General features: G+C 38.2%; 1 protein-coding gene and 2 non-coding genes across 10 annotated transcripts in view; all 3 read right to left on the bottom strand.

The window, feature by feature from the left end:
* The window catches only part of SYNCRIP (synaptotagmin binding cytoplasmic RNA interacting protein), a 50,069-nt gene that overhangs the window by 26,019 nt on the left and 4,720 nt on the right, over positions 1–19,330 (bottom strand). Inside the window, exons 5-9 of one of the 8 annotated variants that reach the window (XR_003252977.1) lie at positions 19,046–19,075; positions 18,087–18,130; positions 15,577–15,621; positions 13,676–13,790; positions 12,376–12,845 (exon numbers count right to left, since the gene is read on the bottom strand). Coding sequence is in view for 3 of the 8 variants with exons in the window: in XM_026062692.1 (XP_025918477.1) it covers positions 5,087–5,152 (66 nt within the window). In the remaining 5 variants the exon portion in view is untranslated. Of the gene's footprint in view, positions 1–5,086; positions 9,127–12,375; positions 12,846–13,675; positions 13,791–15,576; positions 15,622–15,969; positions 17,654–18,086; positions 18,131–19,045; positions 19,076–19,330 lie in introns of those variants that run through there. The other 7 variants (XR_003252979.1, XM_026062692.1, XR_003252978.1 and 4 more) reach the window with 7 other exon arrangements.
* LOC112964497 lies at positions 17,823–17,893 on the bottom strand. The gene has a single exon (XR_003252983.1). It is a non-coding gene; the product is annotated as a small nucleolar RNA SNORD50 (small nucleolar RNA).
* On the bottom strand, positions 18,898–18,966 carry LOC112964498. The gene has a single exon (XR_003252984.1). It is a non-coding gene; the product is annotated as a small nucleolar RNA SNORD50 (small nucleolar RNA).

Raw genomic sequence — 19,330 nt, 5'->3', positions numbered from 1 at the left:
AGCCCGGCCGCTCCCGCGCACGGCCGAGCCCCGCGGGGAGGCGCCGCGGGGCTGCTCCGCGAAAAAGACTCCCCCCTCTCCCCCGTGCCCCGTACAGAGCCCCGCTGCCACCCCTCCTAACGGCTCTGTCAACGGAGCTCCCCCAGCCGCCGCGTCTAGTAAATGGGGATTAAATGCCTCGTACTAGGGGAATGGGACAGCTCCATGCGGGTGGCTGCCTGGGCAGGGACGAGTTAAGCCTGGCACTGGTTTGGGTTTCACACAGCTCACCCGAGATGTCACCTGCAGGGGCAGGCCTTTAAGCAGGGTATCATTTACTTCTAGGCAAGGAATGGCCACCTAAAAGGAGGCTACCAATTTCTGATTTAACTTTTTAATGCTGACTGAAGCAGAAGGTGCAACAATATTAAGTGGCCCTTTTCTGAGATCCACATAGCACACTTTTGAATTTGCTTTCCCAACAAGCCCCATTTCCAAGCCTCACAGATGAGGCTTGGAAACCAACCCAATAAGCTCTGCAAAGACCTGTATTCCAGATAAGGACTGCAAAATGAAGGCAGGAAGGCACACAAAATATTACTCATTTCCTCAAAGGCAGCTCAGCAACAAAGAAGTTAGTGAACTAATACTGCCCCTTAGCACAGCCAAACACCTTCAGCATCTCTAATGCATTAGAAATCCTTAAATCTGCACAGTGCAGCAAAACAGATAATTCTAACATAAGGTCATTGTCAAATATCCACATTAGTGCATATGTAAGTGAAACAAAGATTGGTGTCACTGAATACCAGTTGTAAGTATTTGATCTAATAAGATTTCATTAAAAAAAAAAACTCAGCCTCCTCACAGGCTATCCTGAAACAGCAACAAATAAGATAGCTGTATCCTATCACATATTACTGCTAATTTATAACTTGAAAGTGTTGTTAAAAATCCATTTTTACTCAAACTTCCCCCAGTGTTTAAGAAGTTTTTGAAAATGAAAAATTACTTCCTGAAAAATAAAACATTTCAGTAAAAAATCCTAATTTAAGTGAAAACTTGTGTGGTATTTTTAATCATATTCTTTATAATACATGTGAATACTTGTGTCCTTCAACAATGATTTTTCCCCCCCAAAATGCTATCAACTGGGCAATATAGGTGCCATCTACAAATCACATTTGGAGAGTAGTTTTCAGTGAAAATATACTAAAACATTTTCATACACTTACAGAAGGGATTTCAGCAAGTAATTTTTACTGTGCAGACTTGAGCCAGAGTAATATCTGTATTTCATAAATGCATTAGTTCTTTCAAACTACTAGAAAATGTTTCATAGGTTTTCAGTTAGTGGATCTGACTGCCTACAGAAGGACAGACTGCTGAGAAAGTAATTCCCACTTTCAGGCCCCCCCCCCCCGGAAAATTTCTTCTATGCACTTCCCTTTTCCTCCATAACAGGGATATAAAACAATAAAAAGATGAGGATAAAGGCAGTGCAGATTTGCACCCTTGTTTAAATCACAGCTGTTTGATGCTTTCATTTATGCAAAAAGGAGGAAGCAAAGTCTCACATGCAGTTCCTCTAAATATAGCCCAGTTATTAGCCCTAATATCATAGAACAGAAAGAAGTGGCATGCCCAGGAGGAGAGCCTGGAAATCAGAAAATGATTTATTTTTTTTTTAAATCATGCAGAACATCTACTAGGACCCCCCCACCCCCCCAAATATTTGCAGCAGGCACTTATTTTGTGACTTGGATTTTCACAAAGTTTCACTCCACATGCTTGAAAGTTTGACTGCTTCTCACAACAAAAGTTGTGTTAATTCTTAGTGTTTTTTTTTTTTAAATGAGATCCCTTCCTGCTTTTAGCCCAATTGCAACATTCTATGAGCTCCTCTGAATTCACAGTTCTACATCTGAGCCTCCCTGATGTCTATTGTAAAACCAGTGATTACAACAGGACCAACAGAAGAGTTGCATGGATAAAGCAGTGAAAAATAATTTGAATTTGACCATCACAAATTTAAAAGAAAGTCTAACTTTTGCTTTTGGTCTACTGACATATAGTTTAAAAGTTATACCCTAAACAACAAGGAATGAAAATCCCAGGAGAATCAACAGGAATCTTACCTTTAGTTTCTATGATTCTTGTTAAGATAACATTCCTTCCATGAGCAAACTTACAAATTTAAGTTCACCAATATAATTAGTTATATCTGAGCAATGAAAAGCACCAGCTACACAGTGTTAGAAGGGTGGATCACTAATCACAGCAGTATCACTGCTTGTAGTATTACAAGCCCCCTGTGCTTGGTCTGTCACAACACAATTCTGAAATGCATTAGCCACTCTTGGGGTTTTGGAACAATACGTTTCCCAATCCATTCCTAGCCCCAAGTCTCCTTGCTAAGGCTGCCAAGTACACAGTAATGTATGGATATCTAACCTAGGGAAAGGAACCAAGTCTGCAGTTATTCCATGTAGCACACACCTGGTCACCTGTCTACTTGCCCTATGAGATCCTTTGTAAAATAAGTAATATTGAAGTCCACTTAATTTTTCATTTTTATCAGTCAGACTAGTTCTTAAAAGATGGATTGATCAAGTTACAAAATACAAGGCCTAGGTAAGGCCTGTGCATATTAACGGAAAAATGCAAGTCAAACAAAACAGAAAATAAATATAAATCAGATATATGCATATAGAAGTATAGGACTGAGTCAGTCAATCATATATTAAAAAGTTTTCTCCCATGAAAATTTCACATTTGAGTTCTCCCATTTTAAAATGCAGCTTATGATCTAAATTCTTATGTTGTTCCAGCAAAAAAAGACTAAACTTAAGTGATGGTAATATTTTCTTTCAATATTCTTTCCTATTATATTCTTCATACATCTTCTTCCTTTGCCAGAACTAGGCAGATGCAACAACCTGATTAATATCAAGCTTATTCCTCATTTAAACTATTTCTAGGGCTCTACATCTTTGATCCTGCTAGCTCTTCACACACTTCACTTTATACAGTTAGTACTTCCAATTATGTCAGGGGTACAAAAACAGCAAATAAAGCATGTTTGCAAATCCAGTGACTAAGTCAGTTATTCTGATCTTCACAAATACAACTTTATCCACTCACTAATTGGTGTTTAAGATTTAGAAAGATTAATTTTCTACCAAAACCGAAGTCACCCATTTTTCACTAATTTTTAATTCTTACTCTGCAAGGTGGATTTGGAGTCTTTATACCTTGCACTTCAGAGCCTTTGAGGTTGAAATCACCTGCACACTGCTAAATATTCCCCCCCCCGATGAAGTCATAGGCAGAGAACCAACCTGCCAATGAAGAGGAATGGGGTTCTCCCAGTTTTTTTTTTTTTGATATAGCATGTGTTTTATACATAGATTGGTTGAAGGTCTTGAAACAACTTCATTCTGAACTGCTTCTCCCCCTTTTGCTTTAGCCCCTGTGCTGTAGCAGCAGTGCTAGTGAAAGGAAGAATACTAGATTGCTTATTTCCACAAAGTACCTATGTTTCAAAGTCCTTTTTCAGTAACAATTACTGCTGTTTCTTCTCTCCAGTCAGTCATCCCTCCACACATAAGTACATCCCCCTCAAAAATCAAACATTCCATAGCTGACATTGAAAAAGGCACAACAAAAGCAGAAGAAAGGTATTTGAGTTCACATTCCGTTAATACCTTTAGCTTTATTCTAATTTGAAATTGAGGCAAGTCAGAGGCTTTTTTAAAAAGCTGTCTATCTGCCTTGGGTTCAGAGCAATCACTGTAGAATATGTTAATATGCAGGTATTGAAAGAGATGTGGAATAGGAGAGACTTTTCATATGCACACAAAACAGTGAAATACTTGTTACTTCTGTGCATATGTGGAAGTGCCAACTCAGAGCCACTCCAAATTGACTATTATCACTCAGAAACCAGATGCCAGGACATGTAACAACTGCAAGCACCCTATGCTTAGAGGTCAAAAAAGCAAAGCAATTATTAGGAGTTACTTAAAGAACAGAGAACATTACCATACTACTACATAAATCCACATTGCACCCACCTCTTCAACACTGCATGCAGTTCTAATTTCTTCATTTCTAAAAGGAGATAGAAGAGGAAATGGCATAGAGAAGCATAACAAGGGTGATTGAAGGTGGTTTTCAACAGGGAATGACCACAGACTAGGGCTTTTCAGCATGGAGAAGGAACAAGTGAGGGGGCATGATACAGGCCTACACAGTCAGAATGGCATAGATAAAGCAACTAGAAAGTTATTCACCTTTTCCCCCCCCCCCCCCAACAGAAGGCCTAGGAGGCCACAAATGAAACCGGCAGATAGCAAACTCAGAACAAAAGAGAGTTCTACACACAGCATGCAACTAAACTAGGGAATTCATTGACACATGAAGTTATGGATACGTTCCCAAACACAAAAAACAATTGGCCAAATTAATGGAAGACACTCCCATGTAGATTTTTAAATGCAGAGATATCACCCCTGACTTAGTCTTTGCAGCAGAAATTTATGGCAGCTGGGAGAGCGTGCTAGAAAGTGATATCATTCAGTGCCCCATTCTTGTATTTTTCCCCAGCTTTGAACAGTGCTCTGAACTCTTCAGTACAAATATTGTGTCATTGTAGCAAGCAAAAGAACATGCAATCACCAATCTGTTCCTTTCATCTCAAGCCCTTCCCACTTCTTGCAGAGACATACATGCAAATACTAACCTTCCTCCAGATTCTCTGACCACATATCCCTCATTCCACCACAGACCTAAAAGCCACAGAGATTCTATATAGAGAGTTCACAAACTTATTACAGGGTAAAGGAACTATGGGAATAGACTTCCCAAACTGAAGAAAAAAACCTGTTGCTTTACTACTGATGTTGGTAGGAAAACCAGAATTAGAACACAGCAACTGCCACTTTTTCTCTGACCCATTCCCCTCATCTGAAGCTTTAAAGCTCTTACCCAGAAGAATGTTACCATTAGATCAACACCTGACAAAGCTCCATGAAAAGAGAAAAAGGACATGACATTCAGGGAAGTGAATAGAGAGTCAGTCCCCTATCTCCAATAGTTTACCTACCTTCAGGTTTGTACAGAGGAGTTGAAGAAAATTAATTTCACCATATCCAAGTGCATTCTGGCTCATAAGGAAGACTCATGCAAGAAGACCGCAGAGTGTTCCTCACAGATGTCTGGAAAGAGAGACCTTTGAAACATCCTGAAGTCATCTCAGGACAGCAGTGCTATCCTGTCCTCTTATGCAGTATGAGGTAGCCAAGTGCTGAAGCTGCAACTCACTGAGTAAAGCCACAAGTGAAAGTGTCAATGCAGAATTGACTGCTCTTTTTAATCTTCTTCCACCTTGGGTACACATCCAACCCTGTCTCTTACATCACTGTACAGTTTCTGAACATCCCCCTGTTCTTACTGGCAACCATTAGGATTTTATTACTTAGCACACTTTAAAAGCCAACTAAAGGGTAGAAGAAAAGGCAAGGAACTATTGGGATTGTCTAACCCCATGTCCTGCTAGTTCAGTAACTCTGTGCATTAAGAAATCTCCAAAGTCAGACAGCCCATCCTTATGTCATAGAATATTATTCTAAAATCCTGGACATCTATTCCAGAACAGGAAAAGCAGCCTGGGGCAGACAAAATGGTCACAGCCAGACTAGTTAATGGAACAGGTCATGGACCTCCAGCCCCAAGGCAAACTTGCACAACACAGCTTGCCTTCCCACAGCTCAACTCATACATTTTAACCTCTAAATCATGCCCAAGTATTACCTGTGAGTCCTAGCTAGCCCAGGGTTAAATAGGCAGAGACTATTTAACAGCATGGATGATCAGTTGTCAGTATTTGGGCTCATATCCCAGCCCTATTTAGTAGGCTAGTAATAATGCTGTTTATTACTCAGGAGGAAAAGTGCCTGATGCAGCAGGTGGAATACATTTTCAGGATAAGCATTCCAGACTAAACATGCAAGAAGCCCTTTCAAGTGTGAGTGAGCCCAAAGTATCACGCTTCTTTCTCCAAGGTCTCCTTGCAAGACTGGAACAATCTTTTTTCTTACTAAGCAGGCACAAGGCAGAAGGGACTACATAAATGCAGCATTTCTACAGAACCCCAAAACAGACAGCAGAACATTTGTATGTGATTGCTTCTTTTCAGATGCAGTATGCTGCACTATGGGAATTCTCCATTTACAATACAAATTACAGACTAGAGCACAAGGATAAGGAATCAGTATTTCAGGCTCTGCTTGCTGCTTTTAAGTAGTCTTCTCTAGAATACCTAAGACAATACTTTCATACTAGCAGTGAGAGATACTGGAACTGGATCTGAAGTTAGCTCAGGTAGCAGACACATGGCAGCATGGAGTACCAGCATATGTGTAAAGTTACCCTTTTCTGGCTTTTTAGAGCTAACCAGGTATTTCTTTATTGCTTTGCACAGACAATGTTGTTTAGGCAACATAACTTGTTCTCAAACCTGAACAAGTCTTTAATATGGTAGGACTATCACTTCTGCATTATGTTGCTAGAGGTAAGCAATCATTTAGTTCTTTAGAGAAGCTAAGTTTTAATTTCACCTAACAGTTGGGCACTAGAAAAATTGCTGTTCTGTGATCTACAGGGGACCTATAAGGAACCTTATGCTTTCAATCTGCCCTCAGGAAATAAACTTAGAAAGAAGTGTCTTTGATCCTGTAAACAAAACCCCACAATTTTTAGTTTAGATCTTAAAAGTAGCAGCATTTAAAACCAATTACAGTGAAGTTCCATTTTGGAAAACTGAATCTGCCAGGGTCTTTTATTTAAGCCTTTGATCAGTTTATCACTACATAAATACACAGTTGATGATCTCTTTTTTTTTTACTGATGCCTTATTCAAATTAACCAAAGTAATTTGGCTTTCCAACTAGAGTTCTATACCAAAGGACAACAATATTTGGGCACCTGCATAGCACAGTAAGAGGAGTGAACACAGCTGTACGTGAGAATATGCATTCCTAGTGCTTACTATTAGATTTCAGCAGGATCAATACAGCTTTGAGCATCTTGTTAATGAAAAACTTGTTAAAATCACTGGTAACTAGGACAACAACTGCAGAAGCTTCTAGACTTATGTCCTTCCAGTTTAGATTTTAAGATTTTACTATCAACAAGAATAGCTTATCCCTGTCCCAAGAAAAATTACAAAAAATTCTTATTCAAGAGATATGCTCATGTATACTGAAAGGTACATGTTTATAGTTTAGTGCCAATATTTATTAACTTCTTTAACTTCCTATTAACATTAGAGAATTCTGGTTAGTAAATTCTATGCATGAAAACTGATTACCAAGTTCAGATCAATTGTACTGATACAGATTTGCTGAGGCCAAAAAGGGTTGTAAGCGATGTGCCCAAGAATCTATCTTTAGTCTGAAAATATTATGAACTCATGCAGTTTATGCACACAATGCAAAAAATTTTTGGAACCAGAAATGTACAGGGACAGCAATTAGCATGAAAATTTTTGTAAAGTATAGGCACATTTGATGCAAACACCTTTCAAAAACAAACATGACAGGCATTCCAGCTTACCAGCTCACCTGCTTTCTGTAGCTCAGTCAGGGTATCATAGATGGTGGGTTCTTCTACCCTCAGGCTGGTGCAAGGTGGATGACCAGTAAACCAGTTTTCTCCTGGGCTCTGGCTCCTCAACTGCTAGTCAGATTCCTTAGCAAGAAATCTATCTTCCCCCAGCAAAGGATGTCAAGCCCCTATTAAGCTTGGTTTCATACAAAATTCCTCCCAGTAAAACAGGACAGTATAGTCTCAACCAGCCACAGAAAGCAAATTAATCTGATGGATACATTTCTGCAGCTTGGCTCAAGACAGAAATTTTTCTACATTGTTATCTCAATGGCCAAATTTCTTAGAGAGGTAGAAGTGGACTGCATATGAAATAAAGATCGGGATTTTTGTTAAAAATCTCTTCATCATTCTTCTAATGGAAACTCTAGCAGAAGCTCAGATTTTCTGCTTTCAAGGCTTCAGATGCCACTTCCACTGAAGCTTCTTTTGCTGCTGCTATAGAGAAAGTTACCATCTCCACAGAAGTTCTTTTCTGCCTTTTTAATGAACCTCAGGTGCCTGTTTCCTAGTCAGCTTTCAAGATAGTGAAGGAAGAGAAGTTCAATAGACTTGTTCCACAGAATTCAGATTTTTCTCAAAAAATGCATATGGTTTTCCTGGGGAAATACTTTCTTAAGAAAAATAGCTGATATCCTGCCCTGATGTATTAATTTTGAGAGAGAAAGATCTTAAACTAAAACTGGCCTTTCACCTTTTTCCTAGCTACTACTGTATTGCCTAGAACTCTTTCAGGCACAGAGCCCAGTATCAATATAGAAATGGGAGAGGAAATATGCTTCCCTTCCACAGCTGAAACAGCCTGAAGCTCAGCTCACTGTCATTGAGATCTGCAGTTTAGCTAATCAGTGACTCATTTGCAAGCCCTGTCCCCAATTTCTGAAAATCAAATCACAGCTGTCAAATCAATTACAGGAACTGGTCTCGTTTCTACAAAAACCTCAATAGGTGTTTGAATTTGATTGTTACATCCTTGGGTCTCCTTTTCTTCTCTTCACTGAAGCATTTTCATCTCTTGTGGGTAGGTGAGGATACAACAGTGTCATGAGCAGTTTTGGTCACTATCAAGTTTCCACAACAAAACCATACAACCCTTTTTCCTTTTGAAGTTAGAGAGAACAGGTAATAGCCATCCCAAGGACAGTGGTCCCTGCACCACAGCTCAGTAACAACATATTGCTCACAAGACCTTCCACACAACTATGACTAAAGGAAATTAAGAAGTTAAAACAGGAACCAAAAGGGACAAAGTGTACCATCGCCCACAGCACCTTATAGCCTTAGAATTGCTGCCCTGAGGTCAGAGGCCAGGAGCACTCTAGGGTCTTATACACAACAGTAGAAAGTTAAGTTGGTGTTACTGCAGAGGATGTAGTAGTATAGATTGAGAACCATGATTTCATGCTCAAAATCTACAGTAATGTCTCCTTTTTAATTTTTGTGGGAGAAGTGTTTTGTTGTAAAAATATTTGACTTTTTACTTCTCCATTCCCCAAGTTGCACTGAAAAATAAAAGGGATAAGAAAGCAGTATTTTGTGTTCATGTACAAAAGCCTGCAGTTCTTAAAAAAACTTGTTTGCTTCAAAATAGAATGTTTTCTTAAATGTCAAAAATTGTCAAGCAGCACAATTTCTACATTTCATACTATAAACCTATTATTGCATAAACATTTGCAATTTTAATATATTCCAATTTAAAATGTGAAGAGCTTTTAAATATTTTTGAATTTAGGTCGACTGAAAAAAGCTAAAACAACTATTGTTACACCATCAGTGACCATGACTGTTTATGGCAATATTTTTCCAGCTCTTCATATTCCTCCCTTTCTTGCAAGGATGAACTGTGTAACTGAGACATTCTAATAATTAATGTGTAAGTGCCTTCTAACACAGGAGAACACAAAAGTAACCCCAAATCTTTTGATTTACTATTATCTTCTATAAGAACTTATTTCCCAAAAGCCTGAAAGAATCACAGTATCACTAAGCATTCAAAAATTTTTGGACTCTAGTATAAAAATTATTTTTTTACATTTACAATATTCTTTTTATTTAGCTACAGATGTAAGTTAACCTATTAAAAAGGTTAGGTAACTAAAAATCAGAAAGGAACTAAATACCTGATATTCAAAACTGTGGGAAGACTTTGGTTTTTATTTGTCAGGATATTTCAGTATCTCCAGTATTAGTCACTAACTTAAGACAAAATATATGCTGGATAACAGCAACTGCACCCTGAAAATATCTTGTCCTTGTACATATTCTGCTATAGATGCACCTGTCATCCAAATCTCCAAGCTCCTAAATTTACCAGTGCTACCAATTCAGCTGGCACATGCTTTATCTTCCTGCATCATAACAAACATGCAGAGGACCAATTTGTTACCCTCCTTCTTACTGTTTTTCTGAGCAAATACCAGTGTATGTGATAAACATACTTTCTCCTTGAGAGTAAGTTGTCAATCTTGTTAGTTATGGTACAAGCTTACACAGTATTTGTCTTGAGGGGGAAATGGGGATAATTATCTCTTACTTTACATCTTTCTCCCCAACCTTTTCTGTTTATCTTTGCTGTTTTAAAATCTGTTCTCCTCCTATAGATCTCCAAATCATTAAGCCACAAGTGTAACAGCTTTACTGTTTTGGGAATATCTCTGTATTTTTATTAGGTACCATCTGAAAGTCATTTCCCTAGAGATGTAAATAATCTAGAGGGATTGTGCTCAGAACACTCTAAATCAGTCCATGAAATTAAACTCTCACCTCAGTGCTACCCAGAGTGTGGCAAAAAAACATCAACTATGTCCTCTGCCTACCACGAGGGGCACATATCTTCCTTTCAGTTAGCAGTGACATGATCCTGTCTCCATACACTGCCAAATTCTGCTTTTGTAATCTCAAACAACCATCAAATTCAGAGTCCAGCTCTGAAATGGAACATGCTTAAGACAATGCAAATAATCAAGAAGGAATGAAAGACAAATAGCTTTAAGCTGAAAATGGATTTATTTTGAATGGGAGTAAAAGTCTCAGGAAAACTAGAAAAATCCTGACATAGATATAGTAAAGGCCCCAGAAGGTAGAGAATAAGCACTTTGGTATTTGAAATCCATGACTGCATCCTCACATGATTTGCCACAAACACACAACCTTCTTTGGTTCATATAAAATAAATACCCAGTAATGTCTTCATTGCTCCCTCCCAAGACATATTCAATACTTAAGAGGCTCCTACTACACCCCAGGGAGGAAAAACCTGCTACACAGTATAAATGGTTTAGCAGTCACTAATGAACCTGAATTTTAGTAATATTTTATATAAATTCTTAGACACTAAGATAGGAGTCTACGTTTTCACTGGTATCATACTATTTCCTTGTACTGCTCATGGCTCTACCTACATCTATCATTCCTGGGAGACAGTAGTCCTATTTCCCCTAGAGTGGGAAATAGTCTTCATCTGCCTCCCAAATTAATGATAAAGCATGCCTAATATAATATTCTAAGACTCAATTCTCACTTAAAAAGTCTAATATCCAGATACCCTGACTGCTAGTCTCATATGCAGAGTTACCTTTTTCTCACCCAACTATCTCCTCCCCCTGCAATAAACCTAAGAAACCATAAGCTGCCACATTCAGAGAACCCTAGCTGTTGTAAACTTCCTTCAAGTGCCCCCCCAGAAACAGGGAAAAGAGGGCAAGAACAGGATCATCATCCTCACATTTTACGAGTCAGTGGCACTGGTCTTTCAGTTCTTGATGTTTTTGGATCCTAACAAACACAAGTGCTAAGTCTACACACTTCTCTCCAAAGCCGTGGAATTCCTGAAAAAAATTTTCCTTCTTCCTATTTGCAAGCTAAAAATAATTGGGCTTTCCCTTTTCCAACATGGCTCATGATGGGGCTGCACTTTTATAAAAAGTATATCTATCAGTTGCTAGAATTGTTCAGTCTTGCTTTTCTAACTAAAAAGCTGGAAACTACATTAAACTCCTAGGAAGAAAGTATTCATACTGTTTCCAGTCCTCTTGTCATGCCAGTTAAAGTAACAGGCAGAAAAAGCAACAGCAAACCACCCTGAAGTCAACCCTGCCACCAGGTCCTCACATAGAGATCCCTTTACATGGCAGAGGTTTACAGCGGCCTTGCAGCCTGTACTCCAAATGAGCAGAAACTACATTGAACAGGATTTCATTGGCAGTATAGCTTTTAAGTGCAAAAGCACTGTAAATGAAGACAAACTACTTCAAACACTTATTTTTCAAATATCCAGACACTGCTCCACCCCCCTCAGGTTTTTGGGGTGAACATTCTCAGAATTGTGACATCCCGTTTTATTATAAAGTATTATTCAAAACTGTTCTGAAGGTAACTCCTGTTCCTGCCATTAAAATCTCACTTTTATATTATATGGTTTATAACCTGGAAAACCTAGGTTGGGGGGGGGGGGCAGGAGAACATTAATTCTCAAACTGAAATCCATCTAGCTTTTTTCAGTTTACAATAGCAAGGAGGTAACTAAAAGTTTTCAGAACCAGAAACTACATAACCCAACAAAAACAAATACTCTAAGATACAGTGGCAAATGACTAATCATATTCAAACTGTTTAAATGCACTTAAACAACACAAAGGTTTTCCTAACATTTACCAGTGTGACTGAAGTTCAGAAAGAACTGCCACTTGCTCCGTTTCAATACTATCACACATCTGACAGTGCAAGAAATTAAACAATGAAACATTCTACTTTATTTCCTGCCGAAGTAAATAACTGTACCAGTACACTAAGCAAACACATAGGGTTAAGTCTCAAATGTTTCTTTCAGGACTGTGTATGGTATCTGCAACATCACTCATTCTGATGAAGAAACCAAACAGCTAAGGCTAGGGCAAGTTTCCTAGTTTGTCACAGTAACATGAAGTACATCAATTTAATAATAGCTGTATATTCTTCCTTTTCGATGATCTTTAGATGATTCAAAAATAGAATCTTTACTTTTCACTCAAATCAACTTGCCAGTTTCAAAATAAGGTCCAAATACGTTACATTTCACAGTCTGTTCATGTCTTGTTAGTTTCTTTCCACATATATAAAGTACTATATTTGCAGTTAGGCCAGATTCTAATCATTAATCACCTGCAAAGATAAAACCAGTACTGTCATTGCTGAGACAATGTTCCTTCAGTTACAAAGACCTGGAATCACAGGGGAAAAAAAAAAATACTGCTGTAGCATTATGGATCTGGTGAGAAGCCTACGGTATGAAGTATTGCTCAGGAGTACTGAAGGTAAGAACATGCCTCATACATCAATTCAATCTTTACCTCCAGCAGAGCTCAATTAAATTGTAAAGCTGGCCTAGTATTAAGGCCTTAACTGGGCTTTTTTCACTTGGTTTTCATTAGTGTCAGAACTGAAAGTGACATCTGAGTTAAAGCAGCTTCAAAAAAGCTTTTACATTATCCCCCCTCCTTTTCCCTGCAGTTACAAACATATGAACTACTTTATACATTTTACAGCCCATGTAGCTTTCACATTTCACATTTTTTAAATGGAGGTAGCTCATAACTGCCAAGTATTCAAATACAAATGATAAAAATCTCTGGAAATTCCTAAGCAAACTGCTGGAGAGGATCTCTATATTTCTCCTGTTTCTTATAATGGTCATCTTCAGAAAGAATACTGAGCAARGCAGATTTTGTCCAACTCAATAGAGCCATTCTTTTGAGCACAAAATACCACTTTGTCCTCTGAAGCCTGCAGGAAGTCTGAAACGATGGCTGAGAAGTACTGTCTTCATATCCCTGATAGCTTAACTGGACTATCAACTAAAAAGCTCCATGGTGTTTGAACAGAAAATGGAATTCAACATTTTAATCTTAGTTTTCTAGTGTCTATCCTCTAAGGAAGATGGACAAGTAAGGACAAAAATACTTGTGATACTGATTGTAATAACAAAAGGGGTATAGAATATAAGCCATAGCATACATATACATTGTATATAAAGGCCTCCATCTGTACTCACTCATTGAAACTGATGTTCATCTTTCTCACATTCATATTTCAGACTGTAGCTCAAATTAAAAATAAGTTCAGTCCTCTCAAGTAGGTATTGTTTTCTTGCTCCTATAGGTGAGAGGCTATACAGAAGAAGGATTTGAACTTGGAGTCAGGGTTCAATACCCCTTGAATAAAGAGAATTCTGGACTGTCAGCATTTAGTTCAACTGTCTTAACTGGAGGAGTCCCTCAGACTCAAACTTCTAAGCACCTATCTTTGGAATTTATCACTGATCAACTGTTACTGAAATGCAATGCCCATTTTTATCAGGAGAACTCATAATCAAGCTATATATGTTTATACTAATAAGAGCCTGGCTGCAACAGAAGGCAGCAACTCCACTTAAGCCAGCACACAGTGCAGCAGCAGTCAGAGTGGCATATTTCACTGCAGGCTGGTAGCTTAACAGCATAGCTCAAACCAAAATCTTCTGCTCACTAAAATCCATGCCACTTCAAGCAGGCTTCAAAACAGCCAATATACTTACATGGTAGTGGGGATGCTGTGGCAAGATATCCATTGCTACATTACTTTCATCTGTGGCTGTGTTTATATATAGATCTACAGTCTCCACAAGCAAGACACTTCAACAAGCAAAACCTCCCACCTTAACAGGAACCTTACCACTTAAATAGTAGCACAGCATTCATGCAGAGCCACTCTTGTATCTTATTCTGGGTACAAGATATTCCTCTTGCTTGTAAGTACACCATCTCATTTAACTCAGAAAAATGTCCTGCTGCTTTCTCCCAGTCGGTAAGACCCATACATGGCAATATTCCAGAATAAAGTTTGTCTAACCACTGATTTCTTGGATCACAGCCCAACACCCAAGTGATGCTTCTACATTCAAAACTAAGTGGTTAGTGCAAGATTTCACCATACTATTAAAAAGCACAAAGCAAAGCAGCATGCTTTAGTGTTGTTTACTGCAGAATCTTAAGTCAAAACTAGCAAGCTATTTTATAAAACTTAAACTACTTTTGGCAGAGAAATCTCATGCTGCATATTCCAAACTCGTTACATACTGTTTACAATCAGATCTCTTATCCTTTATATAAAAACACCTCAATCGGATTCAAAGAACACCATGCAAATAACTTGCAGGCTTAAACACTATCCCTCTCCCACCCTGAGCAAAAGATGCCATTAGAAGCATCATTCCTTCCACCTTAAAGCTAGTGATTCAAGTATCTTCCTGGATCACCTTCAGTAGTCCCATATTCTAAAACCTCTAGGGCACAGTCTGGCAGTTAAGATACATTTATTTGTTCTCATCAGACTTTCTATACCAGTAGCGCATAGTTTTCTTCGGTTATCTTCTGTAGCCCTAAAAAAGCATGAGAATTCATACTGGGAGGTTTCAGCTAAATACCTAATATTCTTAGCACTGCCCACATCTACCTTTTTCTGTGTTGAGAGGCTCATCTCTTTTTTCATCAAGTACACTGCTCCTGGAGACAGGCCTCCACTATTTGATATACAGGGATAACATGATTCTGGCATCTGTCTAGTACTGCCAATCCTGTAGCAGAGAGCATCACAAAGGATGGTTTTGGAACATACAGAACAAGAACAATGTGAGGTAATTTGGGTATCTGAAGTGTCACCCAGAATCCTAAGCTTTGTTTTGTCTCCAATTCCTAAAACCAAAACAGCTATTCTCAATTTTACTGCACATATGACCTACAAATAACATCTCCAGAGGCTTTCCTAATGTTCCATATTGGCTTCACATAGGAAAATGCCTTTTCTGCTTGATAGTACCTTTAAAACCTGAAAAGCATCGTAAACCTACCCTATTCTTCTGACCCTCTAATACAAGTTATATACAGATCTTTTCAAAATATCTAACATACTACTTACCAAACATTGCTGCTGTGTTATCCATTTCTCTGGTCTTCCACAATCCTTTTTCCACCAAAAAAGGAGAAAAAGTGGACTGAATCAGCTAAGATGGGCAACTTTGACTTACCATCTGAGTAACTTCACCAAACAGCAGCCAACAGCACCCAGACTTTTCATAAAGCTCCAGTGAGCAAAAAGTGGAGACTGCTCTCATCACACTTTTGAAGTGCATAATGACTAATAGTTACATTGTCCAGGAGTCACTCAAGCAGAGAATATGGAATTATTCCACGTGTCCAGTACATCCTGTACCAGTCGATGCAGCAAAGCTACTTTGCCTTTGTAGCTCTTGTAAAGTACAAGCTGTAAAGGAACACCTGAAGTGACTACAGAACTGATGTGCAACAGCTAGCAGGTTTTTCACGTCCTCATCTTTATTCAAAAAAGAGCATATACAAAACATGGCACATTGAAATACCTATCTTCCTCAGTAACATTTGTTACCAGAAGTAATAAATCCTGCTGAAAGCAAGGGGAAGCTGTTCTGCAATAATATTCTGCAGCTTGTTACATTCAGTGGACTAAGATTTACAGAGCTGCTTGCTGAAAAGGAGCAGCCTTTGACCAAAGTAGCTGGGTACTGCTCACTAACAATAAACAAAACAGAAGTAATATCTAGCAAGCTGATACATTCCTGAAGTCCATGGTCAAACCTACAGTGTACACAATTTAGTAGTCAAATGGATTCTCCTAATTCCTAACATCCCCAATGCTTTTAGACACTGCTACTTGTTAAATTTTGCACTTCTTTGGTATTGTCCGACAGAAAAGTGGCTTTTTTCAGGTATTTGTCAGTTAGAAGCAGACATATTCCACGAGCTAAAAAAACTCCGACTCTGTAAGGGAAAAGAGTTGCTAGCATCCAATGCCAGCATTTTGCCAGTTTTGTGTTAAGGGTGCAAGCTTTAGGGTATTTTTCTGCGTTTTAGTGAATTAGTTTTTAGTGAAATAGTGAACTTGGAGACTATTTTCATAGTCTCTAACCGTACCTCTATCAATTGTTGGATGTCCTGCTACTGTGGCTTTTTTTTAATCATGCTTTCCTGCCATTTAGATTTGAAGGCCATGCTTTAAGGCAGACTGGATCTTATGTACATAATGGTTTGCCTTTAAACTCCAATTTATTTGGTTAATGATTTCTATGATCCCTCTTCCTGGAAAAGTGTTCATTTGCTGAATGCAATGAGCATGTTGTTACCATTTTGCTGCATGGTTACTTTTCAAATAAATGCTCAAAGCAGACATTCTCATGTGTGTACTCCCTCTTCCCTCTACTGATCTCTTTTCCCACAGAGAGCAGATAACATTCCCAGGGGCTTTCCCACAAAGGGCAGAGTTCCACCCTAGTGATCTTGCTGAGGTAGCAGACAAAACTCCACTTCCTCTTTCTCCCTCACTAGATACAAACAAGGCATGCTTTAGACCTAGCTTTTTTTGTAACCACAAATTCTGATGACACTTGAATATCTTTCTTACAAGTTTCATGTTTAGGCTTCCCCAGTCTTCAGTAATCGATTACCACAGATCTACTTGCTCTTATCTCCTGGATGACACCATGCTCAAAAAGCAGACTCATGGGTATGAACTTGTGTAACTATCTGTGCTTTCATCCTCTCTTTACATGGCCTACCTCTGAGTTCCACTGTTTTGAGTTATACAGATGTTCAGGATCAGTCGATCTGTATACAGTTAAGATATTTTAAAAGGGCAAATACTCTTAGGGTTTTTTCCCCATGAACTGACGCTCACTGCTTGTTTCCCTAATATTGCTGTTATCCTCCCTACAGAGAGGGTAGCTCTAAGTTTTTGAAAAGGTGCTATTTTAAATATGTAGACACACTGATTTTGGTTCACATGTAATTTCTGAAAACAGTATCTGCTAAGTAGTATGACATCAACTGTTTCAGCAGGAGATTTTAAAAACACGGTGTCCCACTTCAAGCGACAAAAAAATCTCTTCAGGTGTTACACTTCCTTCCAGTTACAGACCATCCAAACTTGTCAGGTAGCACTGACAAAATGTTCCAACTCATCACTGGAAAAAGGAGAATAAGGTCTAAGTAAAATGGCTCCTGTTTCAGGAAAAAATTGAAATTTGCAAACACACACACTTTGTATACATTTTTTTTTTGCAAAAATAGTAACACTTAAAACCACAATGAGTTACAACATGTAAAAAAAATTAAATCAAGCCTTTTGGTCTCATCTCAGATGCCGGATCCGTAGCAGGTTTTTCATCAAGGAAATCAGGTTCGGGATAGGATCATCACAGATGAGATGCAAAAGCAATACAGCAAATTAAGTTTAATAGGGAATGTAGTGGTTTTGTACAGGATTCCTGATTACATCAGAAAATTAAATATTCTCAGTCCTTCAAAATACTTTAAAAAGGTACACTTACTTGTAAATACAGAATCACTTCAGACTTTTGGAATGATAAAATATTTGAAAGCTTTTTATTTACATACCTGAACAACTAGAAGTATTTGTTCCTATGTTTTTTGCCATTTCCCTGTTAAAAAGAGAAATTAGTTGAGAAAAAGATTTTCTTGCATCACTTAAATTGATCTGCTTGAGAGATGAAATACAATTTGACATCTATAAACTGCATTACTAAATGGTTTATGAATCAGTTTCTGGATCCTGTAAGTACTACGAAACTTAAATTTCAAATATCCTCATATCACAGTAAGATTTATTTTGCTTTTCTTGCCCAGCTATTGCTCAGTTTGGCTCTACAACTATGACAGGCAACTAACCAATTAGGTATAACCCTTGCCCTCCTACCCGAATCAAGAAATTATTTTCTGACAGTTAGGTAACACCTGGTTCCCAGTTTGCATCAAAACACTAAAAACTGAAGAGGCTAAAACAACAAGCAAACATTAAATAAAAAACTGCATCCAAACCACTTACTTCTGTGCAGGAATCTTTAATGCAAGTGCCAGGGAAATGGAGACTATCTCGTTCTGAATTTGAACTGATAACTTAAGGAAAAAAGGCCAAGACATTATGAAATATTCCAGCCCATTTTCCATAATGTAGATACACACAAGCCAAACACCACGCTACACTTCATATATGTCATTTTTAATACAACTGTTCATATGTCACCTCATGCTTAGAAGTGTAATTGGTCTGAAGATGCAGTTTTAAAAGCAGTCATTTAGAAGCAGTCATTAGGTCATTTAAACCTATTTAGTCAAATTTCAAGGTCTTTATTTACCAGGTCTATTATCTTCAAAATTCTTTCACCTATTCTGGTGTTACAATAGTCTAATCTCAGAAGTCAGATTCATATATATTTTTCTTCAAGCAATCAGGTTCAGGATAGGCTCTTCACTGATCAGACATACCAATGGTTTTAACCATCACTCCAATATATCAAGCTTTTTAAATTAGCCATAACATTTATTGTAATTCATACCTTTAAGGCAGAAGCAGCCTTCAAACATCACTGCAAAGAAACAAATCGCACAGATCAGTTATACTAACAAAGCTTGCAACTACAACTTTTCTCTAAATCAGCCATTTAACAGTCACTCCACTTCCCCACTTGTAATGTAGCCTGTCTAAACAATAGACCATTTTACAGGTAGCACTGCTGCACAAGAAGTTTTTCACTCCTACACTTCAACTTCATATACTGAGACAAAGCCTGGCCTTCAAAGGAAACCACTAATAACTAGCAACATCTTTAAATACCTTTTAT

This window comes from Apteryx rowi, unplaced genomic scaffold, assembly GCF_003343035.1.
Source record: "Apteryx rowi isolate R43461 unplaced genomic scaffold, aptRow1 scaffold_191, whole genome shotgun sequence".
Taxonomy (NCBI): domain Eukaryota; kingdom Metazoa; phylum Chordata; class Aves; order Apterygiformes; family Apterygidae; genus Apteryx; species Apteryx rowi.
Note: the sequence above shows the minus strand (reverse complement) of the source record. Positions and strands in the feature narration are given on the sequence as shown.